General features: G+C 40.7%; 1 protein-coding gene across 1 annotated transcript in view; it reads right to left on the bottom strand.

Moving 5' to 3' along the window:
• Positions 1 to 15,044, bottom strand: part of DENND3 (DENN domain containing 3) — a 31,697-nt gene extending 16,653 nt beyond the window's left edge. The window contains exons 1-6 of the mRNA XM_058832479.1: positions 14,870 to 15,044; positions 8,738 to 9,011; positions 8,076 to 8,191; positions 7,430 to 7,569; positions 2,013 to 2,124; positions 756 to 875 (exon numbers count right to left, since the gene is read on the bottom strand). Of these exons, the coding sequence (XP_058688462.1) occupies positions 756 to 875; positions 2,013 to 2,124; positions 7,430 to 7,569; positions 8,076 to 8,191; positions 8,738 to 9,011; positions 14,870 to 14,953 (846 nt within the window). The 5' untranslated portion in view covers positions 14,954 to 15,044. The remainder of the gene's footprint in view (positions 1 to 755; positions 876 to 2,012; positions 2,125 to 7,429; positions 7,570 to 8,075; positions 8,192 to 8,737; positions 9,012 to 14,869) is intronic.
• Positions 15,045 to 15,918: the final 874 nt, after the last annotated feature.

Genomic DNA, 15,918 nt, shown 5'->3' with positions numbered 1-15,918 from the left:
TCTCATTTTTAGTAGCTACTTTACAGATTTATAAAATGAAACAATCTCCATTTCAAGATGCATCAGCTGCACCATTTAGGATTTGAGGTACTTTTATTCATAGCATGCACGTGTGGGCAAAACCCAAAAAAAAATAAAGCAGAACTGCCAACTCTCATGACTGAGGCTTCTTAGAGAAAGTGGCTCAGATAATACTGAATGACCTTAAACAACCTAATTTAACTTCACAGGTGGCCTTTGAGCAGGAAATTGGATCAGGAAACCTACAAAAGGACACTCCAGCCAATACTATTGTGAGAGTCTGAAGCACTGAAAAAATTCAAACAGCTCTTTGTATTTTCTTGGCTTTCTACACCATTTATACCTTATTTGTACAAGTGCCAGATGTCATCAGTTCTTCCCACAGGCCTCTTTCTTAAACATGAAAAAAGTTCTTATAAATCTTGTAGAAATGCATATAATGAAAATTCAAAATAAAATCTGGCATTTGGCTTGGTAGTTACATCTCAAAATATATTCTTACAAAATTTAACACCTATTTCTAAACCACAGGTGAAGAAATGCAACATGCTAATCTAATCTGGTCTGCAAATAACAGTTTATTGTGCCACAGCTCTAATATCAGAACTAAGACTATTCTGAATTCCTGGGTTTATAAAGTTTTTTGAGGAAATAAACATCTTTATTTTTTCCTAAACTTCAAATTACCAGTACTGTCAATCTCTAAAGCATTTTAAAGTATGAGTTAGTTTTACCTGCAGCACCTGCTCTGGCTTGAAACACAGCAAGGGAAGATGGAGATCCAAGTCAATAATTGGACTGTCTGGATCCTCTCGTGAAGGAATTATTATTTGAAGGGGTTTCATATGAAATACCTGTAATAACAGATGGTCTCTGTTTACTCCTTAATGAAAGTGTTTCCACAGCAAATTTAATTCAGGATTTTAGTTCCAACTACAAAATATTAACTTAAATCAAGAACAAGAAGACAGGTATTTGCATAATGCAGAAAAAGTGAATAAAAAGAGAGGGAAATATTCAAAGACATAATAACTAGTTTGAAAGATTAATATGGACTTGCCTCCTCTCATTCTCATAGGGTGATTGGCCAGTAAAATTTTTTTAGAAACATCTTTTAACAGAATTAAACTTGCTTTATTTTAGGTGTTTCAAAATAATTTAATTTATATTTCTAGATACAACTGGGCAATCAAAACTGCTAATAAAATTCATAAATAAAACAGAAAAAATATGAACAAAATAAATGAACATAGGTTGTCATGCAAAGAAAATAAAACAAGTCAAAAGGAACAAGGTCTCAGTGTTTCAGATATTTCAGCTCAAATCTCTGGGGGTTGGGTCCTGCACGTGCTGCATATTTCAGCACTCACAGCTGGTTTAGCCAATCACTCAGATATTTTCCAGCTATGCTATTTTTCCTCCACTCCTAACCCCTCATCCCAGGGTCAAGGAAAGCAGCTAAGGAGAAGGCCATAGCTGAAGCTCTGCTTCCCTAGAAGCAACTGCAGTAGATAAAGTGTGTGCTGAAATCACTGACCCAGCTGACATTTGCCTTGACTTGGGAAGGCTCAGAAAGCAACAAATTCACAGCACTGAATACAAATGTTGATGTGAGCTTCCCCTCTCAGCTTGGTCTTACCCAGGCAGCAGACAACTCAGCATTTCATCCACTGCACACTGTTCTGCTTCTCCCAGACATCATCTCAGACCATAAATAGTTGGCATGAGCCAAAGCCTTCCCAGAGGAGTACTGAAAACTAAAGAACTTGACTGGTACGCTGGCACTCCAGCCTGAACCCTGGTCACACTGTTATTTTCTCTACTAATGTATAGCCTGATTTTTAAAACACAGGTATTGACATCAGTTTCACATCACCAAGTAATCTCTGACCTGACACTCATGAATGTCACCCAGTTTATTGAAAACAGCATCTCAGTATCTTAGAAGACATGATGTTAAAATCATTATGAAATTCAGGAGGAGTAATTACCAAGTGGAGTGGTCCTGGTGGTGGGCTGGGGATTAAAAACAGCTTTGCTGCAAATTCCTTTATGTGCTCCTCGACATCTAAATCCCTGAAAGGTCGTAGCTGCACTAGTAAGCTGTAATTAAATGATAGGAAATTACTTATCAATAGTAACATGCAAACACAAAAAACTCTTTCGGCTGATAATCTAGAAAAAAATTATTAGGAGTAATGAAGCTATTATTTCAGCTAATTAATTTCTAATTTATTAGATACTTGAGCAGCTTCATTAAATTTTAATGATGCTGCTGTGTCAGAAGCCGAGTTTTTTTGTATTCCCGTGCATAAAATACTGCTGCATTATATCCATCAGAGGACACAGCACAGTAGTTTGATGGCCAGAGGAAACCATGTGTGAGGTGAGATGGTGAGGTGTAGCTCCAGCAAATGTCTTTTATAGAGACTGATTGAGGAACCAGCGCCCACAGCTGCAACACTGCCTTGGTGTTCCTCCCTTCCCAAGCATCTGACACCACTTTTGAGAAGGAAAACAGCAGCAGAGGAAAAGAGAGGTTGTAGTCCTGAGTTTGACTGTAGAGGAATGTGAAGCAAGAGCCACATTTAGCTTAAGTCTTAGGCCTGTATGGACACTGCTCTTTGCTGTCATTCCTGCCTAAACAAAATATAAGAACATTTGTGCAAACCTGCCAAATGTTTCTGGTTTAAAACTGTATTACCCTAACAAAGGTCACATGGTTTATATTATACACCAAATCAATTCTGGAACCTTTAAAGAAACACACTATCGAGACTGAAAACGATGAACTCCCACAACCTGAAATGTAATAATTACTGATTTAGACATTTGTGGTCACAAAGGTGTTTTGTTCAATAGAGGATACATTTGTACATTTATAGCAAAAACCCAAAATCTTTACAAAATCAGAAATCTAGGCCTGCAAATCTATATATACAGAAACTAGGAACTGAAGATGGTTGTCTTCTCCCTTGAAGTTTTACTTCAGTTTGCAGTTTTACTGGTTTCTTGCAGAACACTTGCTCTTCAGGAAGGAAGCAACTGAATAGGTCAAGAGATATATAAGGATCCAGGACACCCTATTTGTGTACAGCATTTAGCTTCCAGAAAAAAAGCATATTCAGTCATATATTATATATATTGCACTGTTAAATGAATTATTTAAATTCACTATTTTCCTATTTGAAGAAAGTCCTGGTCTATTACATACATATTCCCAAAAAGTCCATCAGCTCTTCTGATGCTGCTGGTCAGGGTGCAGAGAAAGGGGAATTAAGAATTATCAAAGAAAATCAGACAGTAGAACCAATAGTTTAAACAAATACTCTGTCACACTTAGTGATGCCTCAGATTTGGCCCAACAGAGTAAGCAGACCTGTTTTTTTTTTTCTTATCAAGACATCCAGTAAACCTCACAACAGAGACAATGTGACTGAGAAAGAAGCAGATGTACAGAGGGGACAGTCATAGCTCCCTAATCAGGACATGGTGCCCATTAATGCAGCCTAACAGCAGCTGACAGCTCTGCACTGCAAATGTCTGCAGAAATAAATGAAGTAATCTCTGAAACACTCAAGTGGAGAGCTAAGGAGTTTATGAAGCTTTCATTACTGTTATTAACTGTCCACAGACAGGTGTTTCAGAAAGCAAGAGCAGCTCAGAATAGGTCCTTTGTACTGCCTCAGTGCTGGGAGCTATTTGTACACTCCCACCTTTTCTCAAGGCAGCTAAAAGGATGAATACACAGGTTGGAAGATTTACTGTTTGAATGGAGCCTATTAATCCATCCAAGAAAGGAGTTCATCCAGGAGATTACTGCCAGGAATATTTCACTTTTCATGCAGTATAACACATACCACGTGTGCGAAGTGCCAAAACCTCTCAAGTTAAATTGAACCTTTTCAAAAAAAGTAAAATAATCCAACAGCCATTGTGCTGTGAAACTGTTTAGGTGCACATCTACTTGCTTTGGAGAAAGGCACACACACTCCACACAAAATGTTCTGGATTTGGAAGAACTGTGTGCTAGCAATTTGGAAATTAGTTATAAAATTAATGGCACAGAATACAAAGACCTTCTTTATTATGATGACAGCTTACAGATTCCCTTGCAGTTCAAAACACCTACATGGATTTATAGCTTGATGTTGCCTGTTCATCTCAGCTTGGTTCAGTTTTCAGTTGTGGTTTCTACTCAGCCACTTGAAAAAGTTTAGGAACCTGGATTTTATCTAGGAATACTTATGTAAAAAAAAATACTTTTGATGATTGTTCTGACTGAAAATAAGTACCACCTCCTCTATAAGCATATACTCCTATATGTACAAACATACACATACACCTCCTCTATAAGCATATACTCCTATATGTACAAACATACACATACACCTCCTCTATAAGCATATACTTCAACATCAAATCTCAGGAGCAACAGCATTCCTGCACTAGGTATCACAATGAAAGGGCTACACACTAGAAATAGGTGGTTCAAGGTGCACCAGTAAGTGCTTTCAGAACTCCTGACTGGAGAATGATTAATCAGTTGAAGCATCCTGCAAAACACCTCTGCAGCATACCAAGGACACAAGAGTGCTGTTGAAGGTGTTATTATTTGTTAAGTATAAGAGGCACTGCTACCTGAGTACATTCAAGCAATGAAAACATTTAATTAGATTTTTAACCCATTGGTCACCTAGTGACACACAATAACTCCCTTTCTGGTTTACAGAAATACAATGTTAGTGCTTTGTAATGTCCCAAAAAGTCAGAACATCTCCTTCTTTACAAGGCACAACACTCAAAATATCGCATAGAGGTCTTGGCTGCAATTGTTTATGTTGCATTTAGAACAGCCACACACCCCAGCAGCTGTTTCATGCCACATAGAAATATTTCAGTAGTACAACCAAAATAAGGAAAACCGGTACCTCTCCACCCCTTCCCTTCCCTCCACCCTCCTGTACTGTGCCACAATGAATTGTTTTTTCTAAAAAATAACCAAGACATCAAAACCAGAAGGGCAGACATTCTGAAATGAGCCATTAAATATTATCACGGAAAAGGAAATTTTTAAAAATACAGAATAAAATTGAATGAAAACCTAAACCTAAACTGGAAAGCTGAGTTTCCAGTACCGTGGGAAATGCCAACACCAAATTCAGCCCTGTCACTGGCACTCCCCCACCTCCTTCCAGTTACACACACTCCCATCTCACAGATGCAGCAGCAAAAAGGAGAAGAGCTGTGCAGCTGTGTGAAAAATTCCCCTGTTAAAAAAACAGGACAATACACAAGACTAAGAGGGAAGGTTATTGTCCTGTTGAACTTCCCTATAATTATTCAACTTTACTAATCACTTTAAGCTCAGATTGTAGGGTACTGATTAATCTGAACTCCTCTCAGAAACCAGTACAGACTCAAAAGAGAAAAGCCATCTGTGGACATCAATGCTTTAAATAGATGCCAAACCCTACTATATGTGATCAAGGCAGAGGTGTTTGATTATGATTTTTAAATAATTATAAAGTTTAAAATACCCACCTAGAGGCAGAAGCTGATCTAGAGGATTCACTCTATCTGGTTACTGTCTCCTCTAAACAGATACAAGAACTGGAAACACTTTCACAACAGCTGGAATTTTCCATGGTTATCCTGAAGATTTTCCCACTTCTCCCTCAGTGGACTCTTAAAATCCATTTGCCAACTGACTGCTTCTGCCAGCTCAGAGATGTCTCACTTCAGAGAAGAAATTACTCACTTATGAATACTTTACATAAACCATTGATGAGTACTGTAACTGCCAAGCTGAATCTATACTATTTCCCACCCAGTGGAAAGCTGGTGTGAGCTGAGCCCTCTCACAGGTCGAGCTCACAGTATAAAAGCAGCAGGTATCCCACGATAAAACCTGGATGGAAACAGTAGCCACAGCTGTAGTCATAGCTGGAAAAGTTCCACACGCAGATTAGCAGTGAATTGAGATCTGAGACTTTTCAAGGCAGCAGTGAATCAGTTTCTGCAATACCAAGGGCTGATGTAATTCACTTAAATATAAAGGGGAGTGGGGGGAAGTGATCTGGGCAGGAAAGGAAGAAGGAAAACAAACATTTCCTTTTTATTTAATTGAACATTTATTTTGATTTCACACTGACCTGCGTCACACTGACCTGTGCACACCCTGTTTCCATCATATTGAAGTCCCTTGTCCACATTAAACCCCTTCTCTAATGCTTTAAAAATGACAGAGCTGAGGTACATGCCCTTAAAAGGGCTGCCAGAGTGACTAATTTCTGATCTCACAGCCTTTTTCAATCAATGTCTAAAATTACCAGGAGGAAGGCACTGCTTTGCTCCTCCAAGGCTCTCTTCATCAACCCAGGGAAAGCCATTCAGTGCTCCAAGAAGATCCAAATCCACAGCAGAGGGTGGGGAAATGAGTGCTCAGGTCTCACTTGGTCTGGAGGAAGGTTAGGGGCTGGGGATGCACCTCAGCTGGTACCCAGGGACTGCTCCCTTGCTCATCTGCTTGGGATACAAGCAGCAGCAGAACAAAGGGGAAGACTCAAGCTTCAACCTAAAACCCCAACATCTTTCAGCTTATGTACAAGAAGCAAATACCTGCAACTGGATTCAGATTTGACGCTAGAAAACTTGACTAAAATTTAGTGAAGAAAACCTCTTCTATCTTTGGACAATAGGTCTACAAGTGAAAACACACAGTAACGTCCAATGTACACAGACAGGTTTCCCTGATGTGAGAAATTTTAATCCAAAATAGATGCAAATAGATCTTACTAATTTAACAATAAAGTAACCTCAAAATAAGTGAAATTATATAATAACAAAATAGATCCATGTTCACTTATCTTTTAAATCATCTATACTGCAGAGCATTTGATTGTTTCAGTGTTAGAATCCTAAGAATTTCTCTCTTAGTTCTACAACACCCAAGTAACCACTCTACTTCCTCAAGTGACTTGGATTATTTCCCTGAAGTGTCATTAACTGCTTATTAATACATATATTCATGTTCTTATGACATTTATTTGGTGCATTATAAAAAGCTTTTTGTGCTTTGAATTTTCATAAGGGTGGCAAAATTACAGACAACCCTCTTCTGAAAAAACCAATAATATCTGTAAAATATCAATTCCCCACACATTAGCAAAAAGCCCCAAAGAAAATGAAGACAACATCATAACTAATTCCCTTGGTATACAGAATTTGCACTTACTGTCCGGGCAACATTGACATAGCATTTCTTCTTCTCCTCTCCCACGCAACCTTAACATAAAACTAACCATTACTTTAGCATCACACAGCTCCCCTGACCACATTAAGCAAATTCAGGTATTAAAAACCTGCAGTCATTTCCAGCAGAAACACACAGGGGAGCAAATCTTACCAAGAGAGGCAATCCTTGAGGGCACTAAAATATGGATATCTGGATATAACACAAACAGCACAGGGTATAAAACAGACAGGCATCTTCCCAGTCTGTGCAGATTCCCAATGGCCCTGCCCATTCGAGGAGGTGGAGCCATCCTGCAAGAAAACTGCACGTTAACGTCTTTATGTTAATCATGACTTTATGGCTGAAATTTTCTTAGGAACCTCAGAGATGTGATATCCAATTCCCTCAATATTTCAAAGGGATTTGGATGTCTATCTCCCTTTAGGTTTTCAGAAAAATGTCAGCCTACAAGACTTCACATGTATTAAAAAGAATGTCAGCACAAAATGTATTTAGAAAGAAAATCTTTCATCGTTTGGAAAGAACAATCTTTACCAAAAAAACATCCAGGGGATAAAGTCTGCTCCTAAATATCCAAATCTTCTAAATGAAATCCATACAATTTTTCCTAATGCAGTGTGTTACAAAGTACTTAATTTAAAAAGGCAATATAGAAATACAATTTGTCCTGTATTCCTTGTAACATAAAACACACCTGTTACCTAATTTGATAAATTAAATCTCACATTATTTTCAAAGTGCTATGCTTTTATATATTTTCATATGTTTTATGAGAATAATGAGTTAAATAACATACTTGCATAGACTGGTAGTACTGTGCAACAACACCATATGTTCTGTTACCACACACATCAGTGAAGACCAGGAAATGGATGTGGTCCTGTTTTGATTCAGAAGTTACATAAAGTCCTCCTGAAATGAAGGTAGCAACCATATTTTTAATGATATATTTAACTACAGCTGTGTGAAAAACAATTCATGACAAATCCTGCACATTGCCACTTCATTGCAAGAGAAAAGTTTCATTTTAAGGTATTAAAATGTAATATACAGTCCACTTGAACTAAAGGTTGTTACAGAGGCTGAAGCTGCACATTACTGAAGAAGTAAAAATGGAATTATTCTGCGCTTTCAGTGACAAAATATAATAAATGGGTTTAAATCACTTTTTTTTCCCCCAAGATATTAAAAAGGTCTGCAATAATGACACACATATTAAAATTTCTCCAATTAAACCTGAGGGAAATATTCACTACTTCAGGTATCAAAACACCAAATGAAAACTGAGAGAGTACTCAGCCATTTTGGGGTGTAAAATAGTTTTTCAAGTGTGTGCATGTTTGCACTTCACTCAAACCAAGATTTACCAACAAAGGCTAAAAAATAAGGGCTGAACTATGGGTCAAGAAATATTTACATTAAAACAGTTCTTAACAAGAAGTGTGAACCTTCATGTACCTGGGAAGCAGAGCTGTGGCAAAGCAATAAGATCAATGTCCTTTGGAACTGTCACATCTTCTGTGTCAGAGGCTTTCTGCTCCCCATTGAGGCTCTTGACATTTTCAATCTTGGGTCTCTCTTTTTTCTTTCGGAAGGACCGGCGTTTGCTTTTATTCAAGTTGTTACCAGCATTAATCACCTGAACATCATCTCTGCTGATAAAGGGAGGCACAAATACAGAAAGAACTTCTGGATCAAGGGGAGGAAGATTTTTGAGTCTTCTTTGAGTGCCCTATAGTAAAAAAAATGACAAACAAAACAAACACTAGGTTGACATTCATCCTGATATGTGGGGGTTTTTTCATAATTTTTAACCCTGCTTTTTCTCTGCCCCTAAAATTGTGGGTTTAGAATATATTTTTCTGCTTCCTAAAGAATTGACTTTTCCTTTTAAGTTTTTGTTTTATGCACATTGATGTAAGGAAAATAGACATTTTTAGCAGGAAAGGAATCCTTCGTCATTCAAAATGCCCCATATCAGTATTATGCCTTTGGCAAAAGAAACTAACAAGTATCAAATACCGTATTTCCTCCTTTTCAGTGATAAGATATACTTAAGCTATACTTAAAATAAACACTGACAATAAGAGAAACCAAGCAATAAATAAAGAGAAACAGCTGAGCCTTTTAGATAAGTCTTTGTTCAACTTCAGGAAAAGCTTCCTTTCAACTCAAAATAAATAACGTGCACCAAAAAAAAAAAAACCCCAAACAACACAAACACAGACTTTCACAAGACAACATTTAACTTTATAAGGCCATTAACAAAGCACAATTAAAAACTACAATCATTGCTACAATAAACACAAATTTAAGACACTGAAGCCATGAGAATTCCTCCATATACTGATGTCTCAGTGGAGCAGGCATCCCAAGAGCACATATAAAATTACATTTTTCGCAGGCAGCTTTGCAGAGTATGACTGGCCCGAAAGCCCTCACTGCCCTGCAATGAAGAGCTGTGGAGGAAGTTATCAGAGAGATTTCCTTGTACTTGGGAGCACTTTTTGTATTCTTGACCATAAAGTTGAGCCAAGTAGCTGCATTTCCAATTACTTCACTGCAATTTTAATTCTTCCTGCAAGGTTAAAAAAAACAAGTACAAGCTTTGTTTAACCAACGGATATTTGGAAACAGGAAAGGCGAGCCCCACTGGTAAAAAGTTGTTTCGTTTTCAACTTTTTACAAACATCTTCAAAGTCAGATGAGGTGAAGCACACATGCTGCTTTTATCACCAGATATGATGCAAGATGCTCCTTGAGAACCAGTGCTGGCCTCACCCATCATTTCCTTATTTTTTTTTTAAATAGCTACAACATTGAAAGCTCTGTTACCAATCTTCCACTGTCCAGGTTTTGAGACAGAAATCTCAGCTCTTATGTCCCAGCAGATACATCCACTAATAGGTTTTTTTTCCACATTTGAGCATCCTAGGAAAAATGTGAAGGAATGCTTCATGATATATTAGTTATTGTATCTTAAATTCCAAAAACTACACCGTATTTTTAACAGGATACTCTAAAGAAACTACTTCACTAAAAATAAGAAGTGACAATCACATTTTTAATAAACAAAGAGCCTGAACTAGAAGTAAATTGGAGTGGAAAAGGAAAGTTCAGGTAAGTATCCAGTGGGATAGTAAAAAGATAGCAATGACTTTAAAAAGCACATCACAAAACGGGGTACTGAGTGCCACATCCTCGCATTCTAAGAACTTCAAGTGATGTTTCCTTAGCTGGCAGCTGACAAAGGCAGTGAAGAAACTGGAAACATAGATAAATTCACCATGATCACCCTCAAGCTAACATGCAGCTGAACATTTCAGGAGGAAATTAAGAATTAAGGCTCAGCCCTGAGGCTGTTATGCAAGAAAAACACAGACGTACTCCAACAGTAGCAATCTCAACTTGGCAGATCTGCCCCGCTGAGGTTTTCATACAGAGTTGCTTTGACAGGGCAATTCCTGACTTACACTGAGGCATCTCTGTGCTCTAAAGTGCTGGATGGCAGCCAGTGATTTAATGGCCTTACAACCTAACAGCTCCTGAAATGGCAGATCCTTGATGTCTTCAACTACTACAGAGACATTACACACCATTTTTCCCACAGAACAGCACTGTCAGCACTGTTGCTGACCCACTGACTCAGTCTCCAGCATTTGAGTCAGCTCATATTAATGTCTTGGCCAAAGTTACATTTTCTTACTCCTTGAGTTCAGGGGTAGTGAATAGGTAGTAAAAGAACAATATTCACTTGTTTCTAAATTTTAATTATATTTCTTGTTTCTAAAATTTGAACATTTTATCTTTGCTGCTGCTACTGTTATCTCTTCACTTTGAAATACTTCCCTTTTGTAGCTTCTTGATACCAAATCTCCTTGCATCATACATAGCTTCTTACAAACAGAAGTAGGGTATTTTATCCTGTCCCCATTTGCTGATGGTGTTCCTATAACAGTGCTGCTGTAAAGGACACCGGTACAAGACAGACTTTTACAACGATGGCATTATTTAGACACAAACAGTAGTATGTTAAAACCACAAATCAGAGCATGATTTCAGCTATCTGGTGTTTCCTTGAGCTGATTCTCCTCACCACTGAAGAAGTTAATTTCACTTTGAATGTAACGGAAGAACTAGTTTCTTTAACAAATAATTAGGCAGGGAAAGTATGAAGCCTCAGAAAAAATTGATTAAGCAGGACTATTAGGTTGTAGTAATACAACAAAAGGGAAAGGTTTTAAACCAACAGAGGGCAGGTGTAGAATAGGTATTAGGAAGAAATTCTTTATTGTGAGAGTGGTGAGGCACTGGAACAGGCTGCCCAGAGAAGCTGTGGATGCTCCATCTCTGTAAGTGTCCAAAGCCAGGCGGGATGGAGCTCTGAGCAATCTGCTTTAGTGGAAGGTGTTCCTGCCTCATAGCAGGGACATTGAAACTGGGTGATCTTTAAGGTCCCTTACAACCCAAACAATGGTAGGATATCTCTGCAGATTCTTGCGCAATTCTTTGCTCTAACTAATGATAAGGTGGAGATTAGGTTTGGTTGCACTGGATTTCATCCAGTCAAGTTTCAGAAGTCCCTTTGGAAGGAGACTCTCCCTCCCTTATGCCTCAGCCCTCAGCGCAGCTTCTTCTGGTCTCACTCTTGTTTGCCAGCAGCTCTCCAGTATAAAGATACCCAAATGTGAGACAGTATTCCAGATGTGAATTCAAGGGTTTTGAGTAATAACAATAACACTAATAACCCTTTCCCTTTGCCTATGAGCCACAGTCCTGATGATGCAGGCCATTTCACAGTTACTATTCAAACAATCGCACAACAGCTTGGACTGGGAGGGACCTTAAATTATTATCTCATTTGAATCCTCCTGCCACGGCAGAGGCATCTTCCACTAGACTGAGCCACCCAAAGCCCCACCCAATTTGACCTTGAACACTTCCAGGGATGGTGCATCCACAACTTGCCTGAGCAACCTGTGCCAGTGCCTCACTACCTTCACAGTAAAATTCTCCCTAATATCTAATCTAACCCTGCCCTCTGTCACTTGAAGTTGTTCTCCTCTGTTCCATCGCTCCATGCCCTTGTCAAAAGTCTCTCACCAGCTCTCTTGGAGCCCTTTCAGGTACTGAAAGTTCACAATAAGGTGACCCCAGAGCCTTCTCTTTTCCAGGCCAAACAGCCTCAACTCTCTCAGCCTTTCCTCATATGAGAGGTGCTCCTCTAATAAACTTTGTGGCCCTCCTCTCGATCCAACCCCAAGAGATCCATGCCTGTCCTGTGCTTAGGTCCTCAGAGCTGGATGAGCACTCCAGGTAGAGCAGAGGGGCTGAATCTCCTCCCTCACCTGCTGCCCACACAGCTTTGGATGCAGCCCAGGAAATGTTTGACTTTCTGGGCTGCAAGTGCACATGGCCAGGGTATCTCCAACCTCTCATCCACCAGCACTCCCAAGTCCTTCTTGGCAGGGCTCCCTGCATCACCTAATTTGTACCAAGAGTAGGGACTGCCCTGACTCAGGTTCAGCACCTTGCACTTGGCTCTGATTCCCAGAGTTCCCACGGATTCCCTTCTAGAGCTTTTCCAGGTTCTTTTCACTGCAACAAGCACACACTGCTGACTGATGCTCAATCTGATCACACCTCATTTCTTTCAGGCACCTTGGCAGCCAGGGAGGCATTACAGAAGCAGGAAAATTTGTTTTGGTGGTTATGTCTGCATCAGCAGGGCCACAAAGCATGAGACAATCTCTCTATCACTGACTGCGGTGGGCAGATACAGAACCCACCAACGGAATCTGTTGAAGATCTGAGTGAGACACGTCACAGACAGTTTGCACATGCCAAACCAAAACCCAACTTTATAGCTATAGATAACTTAGGAAAAAGAAGCATCACTTCTGTACGTTTCATTCTTACAAAACACACACTTCCAGTGCTAAGAAATCTCTAGCTGAAAATAGCAGCCTTTGATCTTTTCACATTTAAATCTCAGAGTGACAATTTTCTTGGCAATAAGGATAAGCAATGGATGTCAGCCCAGAAACTTCTGTTTCAGGAGCTTCAGTGGAAAACTGCTTTTTTTTTTTTTCCTGGAGTCTGACAACGGGTCATTCATCTAAAACCTTTCTTACTTTGGGGGTGGGTTATATCATAATCCCATTGACTACATTTGCTTTATCACTCCATGTTTCAATACAGTTAAGAATGCACCAACCCACTGTGAAGACCACGATTTGAAGCACTGTCAGGATTTTTACCCACTGTTTAATCTGTAAATATCATCAGAGATCCACTGCTTTCATTTGGAATGTCACCTTCTCTCAGTATTTTCTTTCTACAGTCACTAAAATTAGCCATAAAAACATATTCCACTCTCCTCACGTAGATAGTGCTGCAAAAGGAAAAGGAAGTGGAGTAAATCTGCAGCTTGCCCTAAGATAGTGACTGAAATCCCCATTGTCCAACAGCTTGCAGGGACTTTACTGAAGTTCATGCTGACAAAAGAAAGGACTGCTTTCTTTGCTGATACCTTTTTGTATCTTGAGCAAAGGAACAATTCAGAAACTGCAGTGTGATCCGAATATCATAATAGAATGGCTTCTGCTTTCTATAGCCGATTCCTTATTTGTTGTTCCACAGGTTTTTTTTCAGAAAGCAGTGAGAACAATCTAAGCAAATTGAATAAGGGGGGAATAGGGGAATGAATAAGAAATTCCCCTTCCTTTGGGTTCACTTCTCACACTTCTGACAAAACACCATGTACACACTGATTTCAAAAGTCTGGTACTGACATTTAGGAACTGTTTTCGCATTCTGAAGGTGCACATGAATGAGATCCTGGAATGTGAACCTCTGCTTGGCTGTTATCACTTAAGAAGCTGACATCAGCAAAAGCCGTCTCCTGAGTGAGTGAACAAGCAACAAGCCCAACAAAGACTTCTTTATCTAATGCTATTAGAGCGCAATCAAATTCAAGTTCAAGCAGAGCAATTGAGATCCCTGGGAGATGTCTGGGGTTTTTTTTTGCACGTGCTGGCACTACAGCTCTTCCCATTGCGGGGCAGCTCGTAGGTATGGAACAAACCCATCTGCACACTTGAACCAAGCAGAACCAGGAGGAGGGCTGTCATTGTGAGCCCACATGAGAATAATTATAAACAAATTATAAACCACATAGTCAAAGTAGTAACCGACCCATAAGCTCCTGCCGTATCCAAGTGGTTCAGGTTACACCAAACTCAGAGCACTTGAGCTCACGGGGATTTAGATCTCGTGTTTTCCTGAGGATACAAGTTACCAGCCTTTATTCTTTTGCTTTTCTTTCCAGCGGAAGACAAGACGTGGAGTAACACCCGGTAAAGAACGCATCGTTAAGCGTTTTGCTGTTCCTGCTTTTATAAACCTATAGTGAGTTCTCCATCTAAACTCAGACCTTTGGAAAAGTGCAGCTACCTCAAAACGCTATCAAATTCTCCCTGCTTTGCTGACGTTCGTCTGTCAAAACAACTTTCTGTTGGGATATTTCAGCTCCATGCGCTGACAAACCCAGCCCCATACACTGGCACCACCCGCCCGAACCCCGCTCACCTGGAGCAGCGCCCGCACCCGCTCTGTGGGCGCACCGACCAGCAGACAGATCTCCAGCAGGCCCGAGGGCAGCACGTCCTCCATGGCACAGCCGGGACAGGGCGGCTCCTTCCCTGCAGGCAGCGGCTCCTTCCCTCGGGACAGCGGCGCCTTCCCGCCCTCAGCGCCGCCGGGGCCCTCCCCGCGGCCTGGGGAGGAGCGCCCGATGCCGCACACGGGAACCCTCCCCGCCCGTCATGACTCTGTGCATTTTGATTGGCTATTATCCCTGTCACTCTAAGGAGATATGACCAATCAAAACGGCGAAAGGCGTGGTGGGCTGGTCGAGGGCGGGGCTTTGGGGCGAGAGCGCTGAGGTGACGAGAGGCTGGGAACTGAGGTCTTCCGGTCTGAGGTGCTGAGGTCTCAGGATCGAGGGATGAAAGAGAAGAGGTGGGAGCTGAAGGGCTGGGGTTTGAGAGTTGGAAGGAGGAGGTGCTGGAGGACGATGGGCTCAGGGTTGAGGGACTGAGAGCTAAGGGGTTGAGTGGCTCAGGACTGAAGGCTGAGGGACTGAGGGCTTAGGGTATGCAGGGCTGAGGGTGCAGGGCTGAGGGTGCAGGACTGAGCGGCTGAGATAGCACTGGCTCCGTTAAAAACTAGTGATGGGATTGGTGATTTACAGCCACGTGTTTTCCATGTTGGCATAACTAGAGACTATAAAATTTGCTAGTTTTAAGCAACAAGGTGAGGACCTAATTCAAACAAGAGGAGTCCCCGAGTGTTGCTCCCCTGGAAATGAAGGCTGGATGGGGTTCTGAGCAGCCTGGCCTAGTGGACGGTGTCCCTGCCCCTAGCAGGAACTTGCAACTAGATGATCTTTAAGTCGTCTTCCAAGCCAAAGCATTTCGTGATTCTTTCCTCACCTCGTTTCACTGTCTCATCGGATCAGCCCCTGGGAAAGACACTTCCCGACTCAAGGTCGAGTTAATTTTTCTCCACGGGCTGTTTGCCCACAGGGGCTGAGGTGCCTCAGGGCTGCCTGTCACCCTGTCAGACGTGGGTGATGT

This window comes from Poecile atricapillus, chromosome 2 (assembly GCF_030490865.1).
Source record: "Poecile atricapillus isolate bPoeAtr1 chromosome 2, bPoeAtr1.hap1, whole genome shotgun sequence".
Classification (NCBI taxonomy): domain Eukaryota; kingdom Metazoa; phylum Chordata; class Aves; order Passeriformes; family Paridae; genus Poecile; species Poecile atricapillus.
The sequence above is the reverse complement of the archived record's forward strand: the minus strand, read 5'-3'. Positions and strand labels throughout refer to the sequence as shown.